This window comes from Henckelia pumila, chromosome 4 (genome assembly GCF_033568475.1).
Source record: "Henckelia pumila isolate YLH828 chromosome 4, ASM3356847v2, whole genome shotgun sequence".
NCBI lineage: Eukaryota > Viridiplantae > Streptophyta > Magnoliopsida > Lamiales > Gesneriaceae > Henckelia > Henckelia pumila.
The window spans coordinates 15,704,316-15,718,506 of NC_133123.1; the positions used below are offsets into that span (position 1 = coordinate 15,704,316).

The 14,191-nt window shown below is 33.9% G+C and overlaps 1 protein-coding gene across 1 annotated transcript; it reads right to left on the minus strand.

Moving 5' to 3' along the window:
* Positions 1-1,921: 1,921 nt before the first annotated feature.
* Positions 1,922-5,506, minus strand: LOC140865780 (ferric reduction oxidase 7, chloroplastic-like). Its single transcript, XM_073270550.1, has 8 exons — positions 5,244-5,506; positions 5,025-5,118; positions 4,618-4,818; positions 3,914-4,148; positions 3,418-3,745; positions 2,794-3,326; positions 2,267-2,699; positions 1,922-2,160 (listed from the first exon to the last, which is right to left on the minus strand). Exons 1-8 carry the CDS (start codon positions 5,482-5,484, stop codon positions 1,991-1,993), a joined length of 2,235 nt encoding a protein of 744 aa, XP_073126651.1. The 5' UTR covers positions 5,485-5,506; the 3' UTR covers positions 1,922-1,990.
* Positions 5,507-14,191: the final 8,685 nt, after the last annotated feature.

Below are 14,191 nucleotides of genomic sequence, written 5' to 3' on the forward strand. Positions count from 1 at the left end.
GTTCAACTTATGTTAATGTGTGATTGAAGTATTTGGGGACACATATTTGAGAAGACCCAACAATAGTGATATCCAACATTTGCTTGAAATGCACGAACAGAGACATAGTTTTTTCGGAATGTTGGGTAGTCTTGATTATACGCATTGGGAATGAAAAAATTGTCCAGATTCTTGGAAATGCCAGTTTAATTACTCGAGGCGATCATGACATTCCAACAATTGTTTTTGAAGCGGTTGCATCGGTGGACTTGTGGATATGACATGCATTTTTTGGGATCGCGTAATGATATCAATGTGCTTAACGAATCATCTTTGTTCAATACTGTCTTACAGAAAATGCACCACATGTAAATTTCATGGTGAATGAGTCACAATATACAAAAGGATACTATCTAAACAGAATCTATCCGGAATGGGCAACTTTTGTCAAGAGTTTTCCATGTCCTGAGGATCTTAAAAGAAAGATATTCAAAGAAAGACAGGAATCTGCAAGAAAAGATGTTGAACGTGCATTTGGAGTGCTGCAATCTTATTGGGCAATGATCAGAGGCCCAAGACGATTTTGATACAAAAATAACATGAGTGATATAATTTATACATGCATTATTTTGCATAATATAATATTGAAGATGAAGGAGATGCAACACTCAATTGGTTAAACGATGAAGGAAATCCCCCAGCACATATATTTTAAGGATCTATCCAAGAATTTTAAGAATACCTTAAAAGAAATAGCGAGTTACGTGATAGCAAAGTGCATCATCAATTTTGAGCGGACTTGGTTGAACATATATGGGCACACCACGATATCAATCCGTGAAACAAGCATATATTATATGTGTTTTGGTTGTTTTCAATATTTTTTAATTTTCACATATCGTAATACTTAATGATATATTATGTAGAGTTTTTTTATGATGTCCAACACTATATGCCCACTACATGCCCACCATGTACAATTGATGAGTTGACCGGTACAATATATGAGTTGACTTGTACATGGTGGGCATGAAGTGGACATATAGTGTTGGGCACCATAAAAGAACTCATATTATGTAATCGAAATTTTAATTATTATTATTATTATTAATATTGAATATTTTCACTATCACTATCATATTTTGAATAATATGAATTATTTGTAATAAATAAATGTATAAAATAAATTGTTAGTTTTTTTAAAAAAATAAAAATATGTATTTAACGTTACAAAAATTTTGAAATTGAATTAAAATTATAGTTATTTTTTTATGAAATACAATTATTAAATATTTATAAAAATTATATTTATTTTCTTTAACGATAAAAAATACACAATAACATTAATAAAAATAAGCTATTTATATAAATTAAGTATATATAAATATATAAAATAAATTGATATTTTAAATATTTGAATTGAATGTGGGGGTCCATAAAAATTTTTTTTGAGTTTTTTTGTTATAGTGGAGAATTGGATAAGGTTTTATGTTTTTTAGGTGACGTTGACGTGACGAGTGAAAAACACAAAAAAGCTCTCCACAGCTCTTTACTATTGTGGATGCGCGCCCTAAGGTGGCGTTGACGTGGCTGAGTTGATATTTTTATGTTTTTAAAATGTAATATTTTATTATTTTTTATTGATTTTATAATAATATTAAATTAATAAAAAAAACTCAAATATTATCTTGTACAAATATGCTGAAATTTTCATTATATTATTTATTTATTTTATTTTATGGGATTTATTTAACTAAATAACCTCCGTTTGACCATGATTTGGAAATATAACCTCCTCAATTTTTTCTTTTGTTTTGGTTTTTGCATTTCCTTTGTATTTGAAGGTTATTTTGCAAAGTTTTTTGAAAGAAGGTCATAAATCAAAAAATTTGGTTGACCAAGGTCATTTATGTCTAAGTATACACAAGTAAAAGCCTTAATTTCTATCCTAAAATTCGAGCTTCGAATTAAAGCATTTCAGGATTATATATAGTTACTATGGTACGTATAGCTAGAGATCAAAGCTGTGGCTATTGAAATGAAATACGGCATCATTTCCTCTCCTCTTGAGATTTTGTGTCCTGCACTCTTTCGCCACACTGGTCTGAAGTGCTGGAGGGCCACATACCATGACGCCTATATCAACACTCCCCCAACGATCAGACATCGATTCAAAAACATCTGCATCACAATATATAAAAACTCAGATAAATTTAGTCGACTGAAATCTTACTTCCTCATCTGGCATATATATAATTAAACATTGAATGCTAAATGAATGTTGTACCTCTGAAGTCTGGTCTCTGGCCATACCGGATGGTGGTAGGGTATTGTTCTTGAACAGATTTCTTGTTAAGCTGTTTATGCTCTGTTTGTTGTGAATTACCATTTTCGAGGGTGTCCCCGACTTCGTTGAAACCTGTTTTTCTCTCCCAGATATGCCATAAACAAATCACAAGACCACCAAATATTAGCACACTGACCACCATGCACGCTAGGAAGAGAAGCCCTTTATACCACCAGTAGGAAACATTGTAAGGATTAATGTAAAAGATATCTAGCATGGCCACGGTTACAATGAACCCGATGGTAGATGCCACGACATATGTCCCGGACCATATTATGTTTCCAGTGCCAACCAAAACAGATATTCCACGGCGATGCTTGTAGGCGGGGAAAGTCGAAGAGCTGACAGGTTCTATGATCTTGATACCCTCTTCCTGCAGTGGTTATATTGTTTCAAGATTGAATGAGTTGAAGTTTCAGGTTTAAAAATATGCAAGTTATGAACTTGGGGATATAGCTATAGTTTACCAATGAAGGTTCTGATTCTCGTGTGACATAGGCTAGAATCTCAAGGTTAAGCGAATCGGAGAAATTTGGACAGATGGACTCCATGTCAACAGTCTGAAGAAGTGGAAGCTCGTTTGATGTCTTCACAGCCCATATAATCACAATATTCTTGGGCAGACAGGGTGTTCCCTCGTTGATACGGTGAAGAACATCGCTCAAGACTGCGAAAAAAGGCGAAATTCCTATACCACCTGCTATTAGTATGAGGTTCTCATACGTCAAGTGGTGTGATGACTCATGACCATAAGGCCCCTCCACAGAAACCGTTAGTCTAGAACTAGATTGTAACAATGGCTCCTTTTCAGATTCTTTTTCATCATCCATTCGAATTCGTCCCTCAAGTTTCGCGGTCCAGTCCCCTAAAACCTTTATCAAGATGGCAAGATGGTTTTTTCCATCAAGAGGACTAGAGGAAACACTGAAAGGATGCCACTGGAGCCACGATAAATCTCGAACTTGTAGGAAAATCCAGCTAAGAGCATTGTAGTGTAGATCTGCACTCATGCATATTAAAAGGTAATATACAATTACATATTGTTCCCATGAAGCATGTTTAATGAGATAACACTTATATAGATATATTACTTGCTGGTTTGGAAAGCACAAGTTCCAGAGTTCCACAGGGGAAGCACCTAGCCGATAGTACGTCAACTGTCTTTCGAGACTGAAAGAATCTAAGAAACCGATCGAGCATGTAGAGAAATATGGCACCAGCAGCAAAAGAGAAAATGAAATCTCCCACATGCAGCACCAAGAAGACGACGAAGACTACGTATAATTGGTGAGTGTAGAAGAACAATTCAAAATTGAGCCGCCTCACTCCAGGGAGTGATGTTATCCACATACACAGACCAGCTAAAAGGCTTATGGCTCCCGCAAGATTGGCTACACCAACATTTTTCCACTCCAAAAGCTGTAAAGAACAGGAAATTAAGGATCAAAATTGATATATACTCCCAACTTTGAGAAAATATTCGATAGGTTTGGAATTAAAACAACGCAATTCAAGATGCATTAATGCTGATACATAATAATCGCGCGCGTGTATCAAAATGGGAGATAAAATAGCATCAAGACTCACTTTATGGATGAGGTGGCGGTCGATAGCCCATCCGATCACGTAGAATATGCCATGGAGACTAAAGAGAAACATCGTGAGATGTCCTAGCCAAACATGATATCTTGTTGCTTGCTCAAATGGGATATCTATGAGTCGAAGAAGTATCGATCCCCTTGCAACGGGGAGGAACAAAAAGGTCAAGCAAAATAATCCAATCAACCCTAAGCGGCGGCCAGTGTGTTTCAGCATCCAGGCACTGAAATATTGTATAAAGTTAAAATGGTGTATATGCATGTTAAAAAGAACATATCTTTGACTCCTTTGTAGTATGGCAAATTCATGTCTCTGTACATACAGAGTGTTACCATTAATCTACAGAAAGTTTCATTGAGTAGAAGTAGAATGTCATGTATGCAATTGTCATATTTTTAGTCATTTATGTAATGCAATAATCAAATTTTAGTTCCACACAAGAATGTTATACATAGATATGTTGCAAAGGTGTTCTTTCCCAGTTTAGGATCCATATATTTCAGAAGAGTACTGATTAAAGATTAAAATAAATTATATTTATATAGATGCTACATGCATTTTATATGTGAGATAAAACAGTATGATCATTCCTAAAGATCGATTTGGCAAAAGATTGCAAGACTAAAAGCATAGAAAAGAAAGTTGGGAGGATCAGAAAATGACACCTAGGGAGAGTGCGGTTGAATACTTACCCCCATTTTTCGGAGGGCAAATCCAAGGAGGCTAAAAGATTGAGGTTGTTGGAAGTTTCTTTACAAATAGCCCAGATCACATATGTAATAAAGATAACGATTCCGATACTCTCTGCTGCCGAAACAACCCCAAATGGTCCTTCCACGACAAGGGGGAATGTCTTCAAGCGGAAGCCTGGGTATCTTGTAGTACTCTTTTTCCTATTGATCAACAAAGTTTCGTGTTCAAATTAGTGAACATATCAGTTCTGGCCTATTCAAACAAATAATAATTGTTTTAGCCAATAGTACCTAGCTCACTATTTGTTCATGCATGAAGGGGAAAAAAAAAAAAGAAACTTTTTCTATAAATTTCATCTGCAAGTAGTATCAACAAAAAAACGCTTAATTGATTTAAAACATCATACCCGCGGCGATGCTCGTCCCCGGAGATGCAAAGATATGCAAAGGCAAGAAACGCCAGCAAAAGGATAGGAGCACTAAACAGCATGAATACGCTTCCTGCACATGATACCATATATTAATTAATTCTAAGATATAATTGAAAAGCACTCTACTCTAGCTACAATGAATTATACCCACAAAGAAATAATGACAACAAAATTAGAAGAAGCAGGCAAATTAACCTGTAATTCCAAATAGAGTTCCATTTGTAGCCAGAATCCATTTTTGAACCAAATCCCTCACAAAATCAGATGGAAACATAAAAATGAAAGCAGCCCATGTTATAAATATAACCCACATGAACACTCTTAGGCTCCACTTCACTGATGAAATGAAAAGTGGCATTTTCTTGGAAACATCAACAATAGCAGCAGTACCCTCTTTCTTGAACAGAAGAGTTTCGTTGGCCGAGTGTTCCTCCATTTTGGCTAAAAGCAATCAAGTGTTGTACGTGTTCGCCAACTGATGCTGTGTAAGTAAGTTGTAGGCTTAAATAGATTAATTTTCTAACAATTATGACAAATTAATTTTGCAATACATGGATTATTTTTTTATTTATATTATATGTGTGTGGGCCGGGGGCGGGCGAATATGAGTGTGTTAGAAAATTGCATTTCTTGGTAATTTATGTTTGCTTAAGATTTTGGTAAAACTTCAGTCTTTAATATATCGTATTTGATTTTTTTTTTATTATATAAATCTTAGTCCATATTTTCCACCTCGCGTTGACTATCATGTGTCAGGTAAACACTTTCATGAAAAATAAAATAAAATTTCAAAATAGAGGACATAAATTACAATTATTGTAAGATATATTTTGACAACGTAGCGAACCAAGATCACGTAAATTTAAATAAAGAAGAAGAAGTAACCAATATAATTTTCCCATATATATGGAGTAGTCGGTAGACAAAAGGAACAAGCATTTGCTTCGAGAAAATGAAAGGACGTGAAACATTTGGAGTTTGGACCATCTATATATTTTTATTTATTTATTTTTCTTTCACTAATGAAGCGTTGCAGGTTTACGAGTTAAATATTTCATAATTGATATCATTTAAATATTTCACACCTATAAATATTATACAAAAATAAGTCATTATCCCGTAATAAATCCCATCGCCCAACCTAAAAATAAGGAAAAAGAAGAAGGATTAAAAATAATCTAGATAAAAACATGCACTATTAATATAATTTGAGAAAATTGTTTTTTAATCTCGTATGTTTGTCATTTTGCAATTTTGGTTCTCTATGTTGTCATATTTAAGTTGTACATAATTTTTACTTTATTGTTTGCAGTTTTATTCATTTTTTCAACGTAGCGCTAATTTGGCATCATGCAATGATGATGTGGAGCTGAAGTATATAGTGTCACGTCAACATTTTTTAAGAAAAATGACTAAAATTTCTGATAATCAAAACTAGGAGGGGTGATCAAATTTTTTCAAAAGCTGCCCGAATCGACCGCCCCGCACCACCCCGCACCGCCTATCTCATTTTATAATATAACCGCGGTTTAAAAATAAAATGGGAACCGCCCCGCCACCACGGTTCGGTTATAATTTTTGGCCCAAACCGCCGGCACCGCACCGCACCGTCGTGTATAGTTGTATTTAGCTAGCTAGGGTTACATTTATAGCACATTTTATATACATTATACACAATAGATTGTTATGCCGCCTCCACTCTCTTCTCTCCCAACTCTTCTTCAAAAAAATTTTCCCTTTTTCTCTCTTGTTAATCTATTTACTTCTTTTTTATACAAATATTAATCTTCAACCTTGTTTTATAACAATGAGCAAGAATGAAAAAACCATATGCTCGATTGTTTGTGGGTGTTTTGTTATGTCTAAACATATTATAGTTGATTAACTTTATTTTGTATCTTGATTGTTATTTTATTTAGTTTTATTTTGTTTATTATAGTTTTCATTCATGGTTCTAACTAATAATTTGAATAGTTCTATTTTTTTTTCCATTTTACTTATCATTAAAAAAAACCGCGAACTGACCGCAACCGCTTAAAATCGCTGAAAACCACGAAAATGATTTTACATATAAAATCGCAACAAATAAAATAAAATATAACCAAACCACAATTGACAATTCGATTTGAATTTCTTACAAAAAAATCGTCAAACCGCACCGTGATCACCCGTAATCAAACGTGTAAGATAAAAGTGAAATCTGAAAATATAAATGCCCAATTCAAAAACACTAAGTGATAAAAATATCAGACTAAAATTACAGTATTCTCGCATCATTTTCAAGTACCTCTATTACTCGACGGTTTTTACCTTTTTCACTTTTCTAACATTCCTTATATAGGGCATCCACAGCAGTAAGAGCTCACAGTAAGTTTTTTTTCGTACTTTTCACTCGGTCACATCGTTGCCACGTCAAAAACATAAAACCTCACCTATTCTCCACTATAACAAAAAATTAAAACAACTTTTTTATGGACCCCACACTCAATTCAAATATTTCAACTATTAATTTATTTTATATATTTACATATACATAATTTATATAAATGTTTAATTTTATTAATAAAAAAATGATGTATTTTTTATTAACAAAGAAAATAAATATAATTTTTATTGATATTTAATAAATGTATTTCATAAGAAAATAAATTAACTTTATAACGGAAATTTGTATATATCTTATTTATTACAAATAATTCATATTATTAAATATAAAATAGTTAAAATATTCAACATTAAAAGTAACGATCAATTTAATAACATAAAGTATATATATATATATATATTTAATATTTTATATACACTAACGGTGATATAATACATATATATTATTAAATAATAGATTTAAAAAAAATTAAAAAAAGATTAAGTACAAAGGGCGCTCTTGACACTCAGAGCGCCCTAAAAAAGTACTTAAGTGCAAAGGGCGCTCTTGACAATCAGAGAGCCCTTTGCACTGTTAAGGAAAGTGCTCCTGCCACGATGGGAGGAGCTCTTTCCTTTATGCCATGTCATCCTAATCTGCTATTGGGGATGCTTATCTCTTAAAAAAAAAAAAAAACATTTCTTATATTATTATTTTAACTAACTTTTTTGTTACTTCAAAAAAGTGCTATGTCATATTTTAACTCAGATTATGGGATTCAGTTCATTCTTACACATTTGCCTCTTTTTCTTATTTGATCTTAAATATCCTGACATTCTGTTTAATCATAAACGTTTACAAATTTTGATCGAGTAGGTTCTTTCGTCAATATGATAGTCATGACATGTGTCAATCATGACCCTAAAATTGATAAAAATTTGTAAACATTTAGGACTAAATCGAGAAAATCAAAATATTTGGGACCTACCCTGGAAAGGGTCCAAATTAATATATATGTACGAATGGACGAAGTCTTTCTTCCGTTAGTTTTAACTATTAAATTGATTAAAGAATTAATCAAATTTTTTTTACTAAATTGATTAAAGAATTCATTTAATTAAATTTTTGAAAGTTGAGGACTGAACCGAAAACATCAAAACATTTGAAAGGGAATGATTGAAATAGACTGAACTGGTATTTCCCTTCATGTTACAATATTTTAAAATAGTATCCAATAATCTGTGACATGATTGGGATATCTAAGTTAATAAGATTTCTGTTTTATGAAGAAAACCTAATTAACGTGCATTTTATTGTCCTCCTTAAAACTCACAAAAGCCCATAATTCTTTGTAGTATTTGCATTAGACATTTAATTAGTAGTTTCAAAGAATAAAAATAATTGAGTTTTATTTCTCAAAAATAAAAATAATTGGGTACCCCTTATTAATTCGCAATAGGTACATTATTGATTACAATTATTATTGTTGTTGTTTGTAAACGGTAGATAACGGTAGATAAATGAATAATACTAGAGGTATAATCAATATATCGTACAACGATATATACAACACTTATGTCGTGATATTTTGCTATTATCTCGTGAGATTTTAATATGATATCGTGAGATTTTACATTCAATATATCTTGAGATTTGATAAATTAAATTTTGTATTGATTTTTTTGTGGAGTAAAAATTGTTGTACAAATTTGATTGTACATGTAGCATTACTTAGATAGATACATTAATTCCAACATTTTGTGGCATTCATAGACCGAAACATCGTTTTTCAACGGGTGAATTTGCCTTCTTTTTTTAATTCCAACAACCTCATATTTATTATGTCTGTGTCATGCTAAGATTCCACAAGTTTATTTCTTACAAACTTGAGTGCATTATAACCACAAATTTCGTAACGTCTCGTTCACAATTTTCAGCCGCATTTATTCAATAAATGAATGAAATTTGATTTTGGTGTTTGTTTGTGTGGTAGATTGTTGCAACATCTAGCCTAATACAATGTCACTCATTCCTCAGCCAAACTTACTTCACACGTTTGAATTTGTGTTTGTATCTTGCTACCAACAAACTATAGTTTTTTTTTGGGAGTAAGATAATGATTTGTCTGCAAGTAACGATTTTATTACTCATTATAAAAAATCCTAGTTCGAAAAATTAGGAAAATAGATTTTGTCAAACATTTTTTTTTAAATGATCTCCCCAAATATATATATTTGAAATACACTTGAGAATGTCATTTTTGTTTTTGTTAACAAGAAAAGTTCTTAGTATGAAATATAAAATATTTATTAAGTGGAAAAGAATTTGAGATCTTTTTTTCTAACTCGGATGTTCCAAATTAATCTAAATCTCCTAATATGTTGAATGATTCGAGGAATGAATTTCAAATAAATTATTCTAGATATATTTGAAATTCATTATAATAATTAGCGAAAATTGTAATTTTGGTCTGATAAATTTGTCACTTTGTGATTTTGGTCCTTTATATTTTCAGATTTTTGTTTTAGTCACATGTGATCATATTGAAAATTTTAGTCTTTTTTCATAAAAAATGCTGATGATAGATGCACATCAGCTCTACATCAGTGCTGCATTGTTGCCACATCAGCGCCACGTCGGAAAAAGAGTAAAATTGCAAAAAAACAAAAACAAAAATAAAGATAGTGGACTGAAACTAAAATCTGACAACATAGAGGACCAGATTCGCAAAATGACAAACATACTAGATCAAAAAAAATTCTATAATAATTATTAAAAAATTTAACTTGAATGTGAAATTCACTATAATTTAATCCATTCGAACAAGAATCCAAAATCTATGACTGAATACATCAAGAAACTTATATATATACACACACGTCAAGAAACGCTGCCTCAAATATTTAATGTAAGCGACTCGCCCAAGTCAAAATTTTTTGGAAGATTTTTTTGAGCAGGTCGAAGGGCCAGCGCGGCCGCGTTGAGCAGGTCGAAGGGCAAGCGCGGCCGCACCACCTGATGGGCGCGCCCGCGCCACCCTTGTGCTTAGAGGTTCGCATTTTTGCGAACCCCTCGCGCGCCCGCACGAAGGGTTCCCAAGAGTGCGAAGCTCTCGTGCGGCCGCGCCACCGAAGGGGTGCGTCCGCGCGAGAGGTTTGTTTTTTTAATAAAAAAAATTTACTTTTTTTTCCTCGACTTTTGGTATCTATTGAATGATTAATTCTTGATTAGATGTTTAGAGGCGAGGTCCTCAAATTAAGTGGTATAAGAGATATAAGATCTTGGATTGAATTAGAAGTGAGCGGGGTAGATCCAGTCCGCATGAATTGAATTCTCGCATGTGATTGAATTGTTTAAATAATTATTTAAATTCATGCGAGCATGCTTTATTATTTGAAGAATTACTTGAATTACATGATTATGTGATTAAATGATAAGCATGACTTACTTGAGATACAAACTGTAATTATTTCCTGTTTGAATTTGGATTCCATCAAATCTCATGAGTAATCAGAACAGAGGTTGTTGGACATCGAATGGTTGAAGATTGAGATAATTGTGTCCTAATCCTCTTGAGTATGAGATACTTTCCTCGATGAATATTGAACATGAATCAATCAGCAGCGAACCCCGATTGAATAGAGTAGTTGTAGTACTGTGACTGATCAGAAGGATGTCACTCCAACACCGATGGAATCTTTACTGATGAGGTTTCAGTCCTTTTACCCGCCGACTCTGAAGAGTACTGAGAATGTCTTTATGTGTGAAAGCTGGTTAGAGGAGATTGATCAGTTGTTTAATTCTCGGGAATACATTGATGACCGTCGAATTCGTTTAGTGATGTATCAACTTCAAGGTATTGCGAAAATTTGGTGGATTCAGAAGAAGAAAACATTAGAGAATCAAGGTACGATCATCTCTTGGAATCTATTTAAAACCGAATTTCTTCAACAAATTCCTTTCCAGCAATCGATCAGATATAGAGGTAGCAACTTAAGAGATCATCTTCAACCAAGGGAAAAAAAATTCAAGAAGTCTGGGATTAGTTCTTTTAGTTCCAGCAATTCGAAACATATTGGCTCAGGACAGAGCTCAGGAACTTCAGGTATGACTTGCAGCAGCTATGGAGGTCGTCACCGCAGTGAGCTTTGTCATGGATTTTATGGAAGCTGTCATGTTTGTCAGCAGCTCGGACACTTTGCTAGGAGATGTCCTCAGCATGGTACCGTGGGATCTCAGACTGTAAGTTATTTTAGATCGATAGTTCATCCTGAGAGGCAAGCTTCTGTAGTTCACTCGTTTCAGGCGCAACATCAGAATCGACTAGGAGATTATCCGAACGTGAATCAACCTCCGAGGCAACAGTTCTTACTCTATGCTCTTAACGAGGATCCGCATACTCGGGCTGAACCTGATGATGATATAACAGGTAACCGTCGATTTTGGATTTTCTGCTCTTATTCTAATAGATACTGGTGCGTCCTTTATGTTCTTATTGAGGAATTTGTTTTGATGCATCTCTGCTTGTTGAGTTGTTGATTTACTGTAGTTGCCACTCTTCATTTTGAGATGAGGAATAGTTACGGTAAGGTTAATTCATAATTCTTCATTTTGATTTAATGGTAATTTGATTGAACTGAGCAGTATTTTTCTATGGTTAGCAGAATGTTATTATGTTGTCTGTATAGTTGTATTAACCGGGTACAGGGAAACTGAGAATTGATTTCAGAAAGCTATCAGAATCAGATCTAAGATTATAGACGAGTGGGAATCCTCCGATAAGAATTCTCGATTCTAGGATTCTTTGTTATTTGTTGTCGAATGACTGTTTGTTACAAAAATGGGCGGAGGAATTCTCGATGTCTGCAGTTGATGTCCAGAATTGTAACCCGATTTGGTTGATACTCCCATGGTTATAGATTTTGCTGACGTTGCTCAGGATGAGCTTCCAATTTTGATTTTGTTTCGTCAGATTGAATTCAGCATTGAATGAAGATCATAATATCATCATCTAAGGGTTCGCGAAAAAAATATTCTAAAGATCGTTTTCAGAACGAGTTATGGCCGCTTTGAATTTTTCCATGCCGTTTGAATTGAAAACTCTTCTGCAGTGTTTTTGAATCTTATGAAACGAATCTTTCAGAAGTAGTTAGATGAATTTAGGATTATTATTATCGATGATCTTCTTGTCTGTTTGGAAAGAGAATCGTACTGATCATGCAGAGCATTTGAGGATCGTCGTTCAGATTTGTGTGCCGAGCAGTTGTATGCTATTCTATCGACGTCTGAACTCTGATTGGATCGAGTTGTATTTCCTCGATCATATTATCTGGTGATGGAATTTCTGTTGATTACCTCATGACCTAAGCTGGTATGAATTGATCTAGACATATATCTATACCTGAAAATTTAAGATTTTGGGTTTATTGAGTTCAATAGAGGATTATTCGAGAGATTCTTATCGTTTGTGAAGCCAATTACTCGGTAGAAGGTGCCTTCTGTATGAATCTTATGAGATCAGTTTTTCATGATTGAAGAAAATATTGATTAGAGTTTCAGTATTCTTTATTCCTTTCTGTACTGATGATCTTCAGTGCATTGAAATTCTTCTTATCAAGATATTGGGATATATTCTTATTCAGAGGAATCACGCAATAACTTAGACATCGAGGCAACTGACGACGCTCGAGACTCAATGTTTGATTCTTGACTTCGAACTCGCAGTGATCTTATTGCTTTGAAATATCTGACATCATTATCTTTCTGATATTAGAATTGGAGTATTTGTTTTTGCAGTCCGAACTGATTTGTGATAGAGAAGATGATCAGAACTACTGAAGACTCATATTGTGGAATCTGATTCTATACGAGGAAATTGGATGCATCAGCTGATGCTCTGAGCCGAAAGATATGTTCTTATTTTATCTACTACTATTGTTCTCTTGACCGATGATTGCTGCATTCTGATTAGAGTCTGGAGCAGATAGGAGAATTTGATGAAGAAAAATCAGATCTGGATACAGTCTGAGTTTCAGGTCAGTGCCGATGCCTTATCTGGGAATACTCGTTTAGTTGTGCCAGATGTTTTGGTTTGAGACAGCATATATTGAGATTGGCACTTTGGAGTCTATTCAGTGTTCTTCCAGATGACCGGAAGATGTTTGATGATTGGTGAAATCAGATCGGATAGAGGACGATAAAGAATGAGGTTCGAGGTATGGCTTCCGATGTTCTGAACTATCCGCAGTTGATAGATGAGAGAGAGAATGTTCTGATTGTCGGTTGTACAGTTTATTATCTTCAGATTGGAGAGGGGATTTCTTTTCAATGAATATTGTTCTGAAGCTATCGATCAGTCTGATATTGAGATGTCATATGAGTATGTTTAACTGATTTATGAATCTGCTACTGTTTTCCATACATAATGAATTTCCGACTCGACCAGATGCTTGAATTTTGTCGGAAGGATTGTGAGATTGCTTGATTTGTCGAATTTGGTCTTTTTAGACAGAGATCCTTGAGTCTTCCTTTCTTTTGGGCATAGTCCTAGAAGAGACTTTTGATGTTCGATTACATCTGAGTTCAGTTATATCCTCAGAACGGATAGCCAGATCGGGCGATTCAGATTTTAGAGGATATTGTAGAGCTGTAGTGCTTGACTTAGCACTAGTTGGCAAGTTCTTCACTCCTTGTGAAGTTGCGTACAATATTCAGCTATCAGATGATTATCTTGATGACAACTTTTGATGAGTTGTACGAGCAAAAATGAAAATCTCGA

Coding starts and splice junctions, on each gene's coding strand:
- LOC140865780 (XM_073270550.1), bottom strand. CDS start 5,484: ATGGAGGAACACTCGGCCAACGAAACTCTTCTGTTCAAGAAAGAGGGT. Junction 5,119..5,243: donor AACTCTATTTGGAATTACAG/GTTAATTTGCCT, acceptor TATCATGTGCAG/GAAGCGTATTCATGCTGTTT. Junction 4,819..5,024: donor GGGGACGAGCATCGCCGCGG/GTATGATGTTTT, acceptor GTTGATCAATAG/GAAAAAGAGTACTACAAGAT.